This window comes from Nicotiana sylvestris, chromosome 9 (assembly GCF_000393655.2).
Source record: "Nicotiana sylvestris chromosome 9, ASM39365v2, whole genome shotgun sequence".
Classification (NCBI taxonomy): Eukaryota; Viridiplantae; Streptophyta; class Magnoliopsida; order Solanales; family Solanaceae; genus Nicotiana; species Nicotiana sylvestris.
The window spans coordinates 125,406,990-125,416,196 of NC_091065.1; the positions used below are offsets into that span (position 1 = coordinate 125,406,990).

At 40.4% G+C, this 9,207-nt stretch overlaps 1 protein-coding gene across 1 annotated transcript; it reads right to left on the reverse strand.

Moving 5' to 3' along the window:
- Positions 1-7,656: 7,656 nt before the first annotated feature.
- On the reverse strand, positions 7,657-8,187 carry LOC138878179 (uncharacterized mitochondrial protein AtMg00860-like). The gene has a single exon (XM_070157845.1). It carries the CDS (start codon positions 8,185-8,187, stop codon positions 7,657-7,659), a length of 531 nt encoding a protein of 176 aa, XP_070013946.1.
- Between the last annotated feature and the right edge of the window lie 1,020 nt (positions 8,188-9,207).

The window sequence follows — 9,207 nt, forward strand, 5'->3', positions numbered from 1 at the left end:
ACCCTTACTCACATCTACCCAAAATCTTTTCACTCTACTATACTTTCTCTTGCGACCTACACATATTTATTTATTCTACTCAGAACCTTCCTTTAACTTGCTAGCACCTTAGATTCCCTTTTGCGCATTCTCAGCTGTCTTTAAATGTAAATAATTACTTTTTCTGGTCGTTCTTCCACTTGCTACATGGATACTTGGCTTATCATAGTGCCCACGAACACTGGAATTCCCTGTAACTCGTATGCTCTCAAGTATCACCTTTGATGTTTTTTTTTCCTTTTTTTTCTGTTCATTAGCCATGATAGGTGTCACTTTCTTATGGAGTGCATGCAATATTATAGTGAGACTGATGTTACAAGATCAAAGATCATTTCCTTTTTAGGTCACTATGCTTAGGTGGAAACCTTCTTCCTTATTTCCTCAGCTAGTCTTTCGTGGTAGTACTTAGGAGACCTTTTGGATCTTGTAAAGTTGTGATCTTGTTATACTGTATACTCGAAAGGAATTTTTGATATTCTTACTCGCCTACAAACATCCTTACTTACATACCTCCGTGCCGTTGTGCTCGTAGGATTACTTGTAAAATCAGATTTTGATTATCTCCTTAGTGGCACCCTCCATTATTCCCGTAATACTTATACAATACCTTTGAATATCCCAACTCCTATCTGAGCAATTCTCAAGGTTTATGACGTCATATTTACGAGATTGAATTTACTATATTAGGATTCACTACGTTTATCTTGCATGATCTGTTGACTCGTCTATAACCTCCTGTTTAGCCATAACTGGGCTCTTCCTTAATCAAATCCCAAATACTCGTTAGCCTATCCTCACATCAATTTTCCGCGTAATCTTTCTTGGGTTATTTCCTTTGTTTTAACTTACCTCATGCACTAGCCTCTGATCTATCAATGACATTTCGGGCAGAAACCTTTACTTTCTTTCCTTGACATCGTGTTTGTATAATGCACTGATATCGTAGCATATCTGTAGGCTTTGAATAAGTACAATCTCATCCCTTTTTCACATTACCGCATTATTCTTATACCACTCCATGATTAGTAGAACCACTAAATTCTGACTTCTTGCCACATCACTCCATATTCCCCCCTTTAGAGGAGTACTAAGAGCTGGAGCTACGACGATCTACCTATAGATATTTTACCTCTATATAATTGATGACTTTTCACATCATCGATTACCCTTACTCGCCTTGTGGTAATGCTTTTTGTACCAAGGATAGTAAAATTCCTTGCTCGCGAGGATGACACTTAGTGTAACTGGCGCACATAGTCCCTTAAGCTTAACTTTGCCCATATTGCTTGCTTTAGGGAAGCGACTTCCTGAATGACCATTAAAGGGCATTCTTTTGTCATCCATTCTATTATCGCCGGAACGCAACCTCTGAAATTCTCATGATGCCGACTATTATCATATCATTTAGTCCCTAGTTCACGTTTAGTTTATCTTGTTTACCAGCCCATACTGATTTCTACTACTCTGGGGTATATCTTTTCCTGCTGGTAATCGCGTTAGAGTTGCGAACTTATTTCTCGAAAAGAAGATATGACTTTATGGCCTATACTCCTTTGTTGTTTCAAGGCCTGTCACCTCTCATCTTTTTCCTTCACTTAAATATAGACTCTATAATTCTGTCATTTTCATCATATTTTTTTTTTCCACCGTTGTCATCCATGTGGACATCTTACTCATAATTCTTCATTAACTCTATTCTTATTTTCCTACTGACATTTATGTCTATCACTTTATTCTGAAAACATCAACAAGACATTCTTTTGCTTTTAGCTCCCCTTGCTTCATCTCACTGGCTCTTCGGGATGCCTAAAATTCTCTTTCCTAGGGACACGAGCCATGCTAAGGTAATATTTATCCCTTCAAGGCTTCCAGTGGCTATCTTTATAGTACTCATATCTAGCTGTACTATTTTAGAGTGCACCATCTGGATATCTCACAAGGAGATTTATTAGCACATTTGCATTATGCTTCAGAAATTGTCAACTAACACAACCAATCAATTCACCATTATGGGTTATCCTAACCCCAACCGGATCCTGATATCTCGTCTTTTTCTTAATCTACACATGTTAGCCCCCAATAGGGTATAACTGAGATGAGTATGGTCAATTATACATACCTCTGTTACTGTTGAGGGTAACTTACAATGCTTATAGTTTTCTGTCGGAGATGAAAATATCGATAATCTTTATTAACTAGGTGCCTTGTACCCTTCCCATCTTGCTCCTTTTACTTGTTGAAACTTGTATCTATCTTTTGAATCTTTCATTGCCTTTAGGGGTGGATAGATATTCTTTGCCTTAAGGCTCCTTATAGAGAAGCTTACACTTCTTAGTACACACATGATCTACTGAAGACCTTATATTTACCCATCATATGCATCATGCAAAATCGAGCTCCTATAATTCAACTCTTTCACAACCACATACAATCTTTTACCAACCATCTTTTTAAATGTAGGTATCGTTGTATTACGACTAAAGTCGAATTTAGGAGTTTGAATTCTTACAACAGAGCTCTACCACACGATCTAGAATAAGAAGAAAGAGTGACAGTCCTAAATGCCCTGTAGCCTCTTACTTATAAGTGTGGTGCACTACACACCCATAAACAAGACTCTACTAGACACGGCTTGTAGAATCCCTAGGACAGAACTGCTCTGATACCACTTTTGTCACGACCCGAATCAGAGGGCCGCGATGGGCACCCGGTGCTTTACTCAACAGAGTACCAACGTAACATATCTTTCTTATCATACTATCATGAGTAAATGAGCCAGAAAACCGGTCATGAGATAACAAGAATAAAACATAAGGGAATACTCAATATATGAAGACCCAAAATGATATACAAACTTATATATGTGACATACGGGCCTATAAGGCCGACATGACCATTAGTAAACTCCAAACATAGGCCGACAAGGCCATACAAGTGTCCCTACACCTGACATATGTCTACAAGCCTCTAAGAGTACATAAAATCATAAAGATCGGGACAGGGCCCCACCATACCAATCAATACATATCCAAAGCATACTGACCAACTAGGCAACTCCGGAGCAAGTGGAGTTAACCAACACCTTCGCTGAGCTGATAGCCTAATAGGAGGACTGTCAACCTATCAATCGGGACCTGCGGGCATGACACGCAGCATCCCTAGGCAAAAGGGATGTCAGTACGAATAAAGTACCGAGTATGTAAGGCAGGAAAGCATAAACAAGAACAATAATGTAAAGAGAGATAGAGGAGATACAACATGTAACATCTGAGTGCCTCTGGGGGCTACTGACATGAAATGCATAATACATATATATACATGAACTTTTTTAAAAACATTCACCTCTGTGTGCATCATCATCATCATATCGTACCCGGCCTCAAAGAGGACTCGGTAAAAATGTACCCGGCCATCATAAGGCTTAGTAGAATCGTACCCGGCCACGTGGAGCTCGGTAAACCCAACTGATCAGTGGTTGCACAATAGGTGCCATACTCGGCCGACTATAGCGCGGCTCGGTAGAGTAAAATAGATACATATATATAATGCATGCTCGACTCATGGAATCACGTTCTAATCCTTTCAGAGTGATGTAAGGTCATTGCACCTTCGATTAACATTATGGACATCCCTACCTTCAATATTAACCTTAGTGGGATTTAAGGATCAAACACACTTGTTTAGAATAACTTTATAAGGAAAGAACAACATGGACAACCTTAGTTTCTAGGAGTAGATCCGTTATGAATTAGCGTACCATTTATGTTCATGTCACTTTAGATCATGCCAAAAGAAAGAAGTAAGTGCCTTAACATACCTTGTATATTCTTACCAACCTCAAGCTATGCAATATCACGGCTCCTTAGTCTACAATACGAGAAATGACACTCTCGTTATCGTTTAAGCGTCGTAACTATTATGTATCAACCACAACCTATTTTACAATGAAACGGACAGAACCTCCCCTATATATATGACTTCACACTAGTCAAAACAATCACAAACAGCCCAACATACCCCTATCACTTCATACACAACACGACAACCATAATAGTGTCAACCAACCCGAAAATGTTACGACGAACGACCAACAAACAACCTTGTCATTATGTGGTGTTTCTCCACAACCTTCCTCCTCTCAACTCCATAAAAATATTAGTAAAAGAGACAACCCAATACCAACACGAAACAGCCCAAAAATATTCCCACAAGTTCATCAACTCAAAAATAATTTTTCAGTTTACTTAAACACGTTTCGACTTGTCTTTTCTTTCAAATTGGGAAATACAACCAAAAGTACATCATTATACCTCTTATCCAATAAACCAGCCATGAATTCAACTTAGAAATAAGTTTACAACCATCCAACCATTACACAAGAACAAACAACATACCATTCTTTCGAAACTAGCTAGGTCTATTCTTTACGATCGAGTTACAACTCGCAAACGCATAGATAATGGAAGGAGAAGCATAAACTTACCTTGTACTGAGTATAACCCACGAAACCTGGTCCTTTTTCATCAAAAATAAGTTCCTCAACACGGCTACAAGAAGGAGAAAGAGAAACTAGCAAGCTGTCCGGACTTTTCAGCACTAGAATCGCGTCGTAACACCCGGAATACCCTAGGGTTTGTGTGGGATTTTTGGGGAGGATTTGCATGGGTTCAATTAGGTTTTCTTGGTCTGAATGATAGGTGAAATAACTGAGTTTATAATCCCTTAAAAGTCCCCTCTTGAATGACTTAGTTGAGGCCTCTCTTTTTGGCAAGTAGGTGATGCACCTACTTGTCACCTACTAGCTGCGCGGTCTCGCGAAAATGCGAATATCTCTATACTCCGAGATCGTATTGATAAACGATTTAATGAGTTGAAAACTAGACTCATAGATCTTAAATTCCATATGTATATCATCCCTTGATTCAAAGTATGTTGGGAGAAAAGCTCAGCTATATTTAACCTAAGTTTCAACTCATTTTTGAATGTAACTTGTGATGACCTTTTCCAACTTTTGTTCCACAACTTGCTTGACTTAAAAACATAACACACGACTATCATACGACTAAACTAACTCATAACATAACCTCATCATCATGTTAATCACCCTTGTCTCACCCCAAAAGTATAGGTTATAACATTCCAAACTTGTCGACATTCGACGAAACTTATTTTCTTTAATTCATTTAGCGCCTAAGCTTTCCAACCCTTTTGGTACTCGTTATTCATGATCATAAAGATTTGTAACCTCCATTATAAAAGGATTAACTTACTTTACGTACTTTCAAAGTTGATCTCATTTCTGAGCTTACATCAATTGACTTATGGATACTCTAACATACGAAAACATAGGGTGTAACACACAAAGTCAACTCTCGGTCAAAATCTTCAACTCTCCAAACTCTTAATTTTCCAACTTTCGGCATTTCAAGCCAAAATCACCTACGGATCTCCAAATCAATATCCGGACACACTCCTAAGTCCAAAATCACAATACGAAGCTATCGAAACTATCAAAATTGTATTCCGGAGCCATATACACATAAGTCAATATCCGGTTAACTCTTTCAACTTAAGCTTCTAACCTTGAGATTAAGTATCCCAATTCATTCCAAAATATCCCCGCAACTAAACTAACTACCCCGACAAGTCACATCATAACAATTAAGCACAAAATAAGCAGTAAATGGGGGGAACGGGGCTACAACACTCAAAACAACCGGCCGGGTCATTACATCCTCCCCCTATTGAACAAACGTTCATCCTCGAACAGGTCTATAATCTTACCTAGAGTCTCAAATAGGTGTGGATATCTACTTTGCATCTTCCACTCGGTATCCATTGCACCTTCACCGAAGCCACATTCTTTGACCTCAACTTCCAAACCTAACGATCCAAAATGGCCATCGGCTCCACATCATAAGTCAAGTCACCATCCAATTGAATCGTGCTGAAGTAAAAAATATGAGATGTATCACCGACATACTTTTGGAGCATAGAAACATGAAACACAGGATGAACACTCAATAGACTAGGCAGCAATGCAAGCCTGTAAGCCACCTCTCCAATTCTCTCAAGCACCTCAAAAGGCTCAATATATCGAGGGCTCAACTTTCCCTTCTTCCCGAACCTCATAATACCCTCCATAGGCGAAAATCAGAGCAGTACCTTCTCTCCCACCATGTAAGCAACATCACGTACCTTTCGATCAGCGTAACTCCTCTGTCCAGATTGCATCATGCAAAACAAATCCTAAATAAACTTAACCTTGTCCAAAGCATCTTGAACCAAGTCAGTACCCAATATTCTAGCCTCACCTGGCTCAAACCAGCCTACCGGAGACCAATACCACATCCCATACAAAGCCTCATACGAAGTCATCTAAATGCTTGATTGGTAGCTATTGTTGTAGCCAAACTCTGCAAGCGACAGAAACTGATCCCAAGAACCCCCGAAATCCATGAAACAAGCGCATAACATATACTCCAATATCTGAATAGTGCACTTGGACTGTCCGTCCATCTATGGGTGGAATGTAGTACTCAACTCAACCCGTGTGCCTAACTCTCATTGCATTGCTCTCCAAAACTACAATGTAAACCGTGTGCCCCGATCTGAAATGATGGACACCGGCACACCGTGAAGGCTAACAACCTCCCGGATGTAGATCTCAGCCAACTGCTCCAAAGAATAAGTAGTCCCAACTGGAATGAAATGCGCGGACTTGGTCAACCGATCCACAATTACCCAAAAAGCATCAAACTTCCTCAAAGTTCATGGAATCCCAACTACGAAGTCCATGGTGATGCTCTTCTATTTCCACTCTGGAATCTCAAGCCTCTGAAGCAGTCCGCCTGGTCTCTGATGCTTGTACTTCACCTACTGAAAATTTTGGCACCGAACTACAAACCTCTCTTTCTTCATTCTCCTCTATTAATAGTGTTGCCTCAAGTCCTGATACATCTTTGCGGCACCCGGATGATTGGAATACTGCAAACTATGGGCCTCCTCCAGAATCAACTCACGTAGCCCATCTACATTGGGCACACAAATCCGACCCTGCATCCTCAACACCCCATCATACCTAATAGTAACCTCCATGGTATCACCATACTGAACTGTGTCCTTGAGGACAAGTAAATGGGGGTCATCATACTAATGTTCTCTGATGCGATCGTATAAGGAAGACTGAGAAACCACACAATCTAGAACTTGACTAGACTCCGAAACATCTAACCTCACAAACTGATTGGCCAAGGCCTGAACATTTGATGCAAGCGGTCTCTCACTTACCGGAATAAATGCAAGGCTGCCCATAATCACCACCTTCCTACTCAAGGCATTGACCACTACATTGGCCTTCCCGAGATGATACAAAATGGTAATATCATAGTCCTTTAGCAGCTCCTACCATCTCTGCTACCTCAAATTTAAATCATTTTTTTTGAACAAGTGTTGGAGACTCCGATGATCCGTAAATACCTCACAAGACACACCGTAGAGATAATGCCTCCAAATCTTTAATGCATGAACAATTGTTGCCAACTCCAAATCATGAACATGATAGTTCTTCTCATGGGGCTTCAACTAGCTCAATGCATAAGCAATCACTCTACCCTCCTATATCAAAATACACCTAATACCAATCCGAGAGGCATCATAATAAACTGCATAAGATCCTGACGCTGAAGGCAAAACTAGAACTGGAGTTGTGGTCAAGGCAGTCTTTTGCTTCTGAAAGATCTCCTCACACTCATCCGACCACCTAAAAGGAGCACTCTTCTGGGTCAACCTAGTTAAAATCTCTACAATAGATGAGAAAACCTCCACAAAGCGACGATAATATCCGGCCAAACTGAGAAAACTCTGAATCTTAGTAGTTGAAGACAGACTGGGACAACTCTGAACCGCCTTTATCTTCTTTAGATCCACCTTAGTCCCCTCACTCGACACCATGTGCCCTAAGAACGCCACAGAACTGAGCCAAAACTCACACTTGGAGAACTTGGCATAAAGTTTCTCCTCTCTCAACCTCTGTAGTACAATCCTCAAATGATTGGCATGCTCCTCCTGAATACGTGAGTACACCAGGATACCATAAATAAATACTATGACAAACGAATCAAGACAGGGCTGGAATACACTGTTCATTAGATGCATGAATGCTACCGGGGCTTGTTCAGCCCAAAAGACATCACAAGAAACTCATAGTGACCATAGCAGGTCTTGAATGCCGTCTTCAAAATATTCGAGTCCGAATCTTCAATCGGTGATACCCAGGCCTCAAATCAATCTTAGAGAATACCTCTCTCCCTGAAGATGGTCAACTAAATTATCAATGCGCAGCAAAGGATACTTGTTCTTGATTGTAACTTTGTTCAACTGCGTATAATCGATGCACATCTACATAGTACCATCTTTCTTCTTCACAAACCGAATCGGTACACACCAAGGCGACACACTAGGCGTAATAAACCCCCTATCAAGAAGCTCTTGAAACTGCTCTTTCAATACCTTCAACTATGCCAATGCCATACGATATGGAGGAATAGAACCGGGCTGAGTGCCTAGCACCAAATCAACACCAAAATCAATATCCATGTCAGGTGGCATACCCAGCAGATCTGCAGGAAACACATCCGTAAAGTCTCGCACTACTGAAACAGAATCAATAGTAGGAGTATCAGCACCAACATCTCTTGCAAAGGCCAAATATGACAAACACCCCTTCCCAACCATCTGTTGGGCCTTCAAATATGAAATCACTATAATAGGAACATAATCTAGAGAACCTCTCCACTTGATCCTTGGCAACCGCCAAATTCACGGTTTTAGCGTGACAATCCAGAATAGCATGATATGGAGACAATCCATGCCCAAAATCACGTAGAAATCAACCATACTAAGCAATAAGAGATCAACCCTAGTATTCAATACTCCAATAGTCACCACACACAACCGATATACACAGTCCACAGTAATAGTATCGCCAACCGGCGTAGATACATGAACAACTGAAACTAAGGGCTCACGGGGCATATCCAAATAACGAGTAAAATAGGATGATACATAGGAATAAGTAGAACTATGGTCAAATAATTTGGAAGCATCTCTGTGGCACACTGAAACAATACTTGTGATCTCTACATCTGAAGAAACGACCTCTGGCCT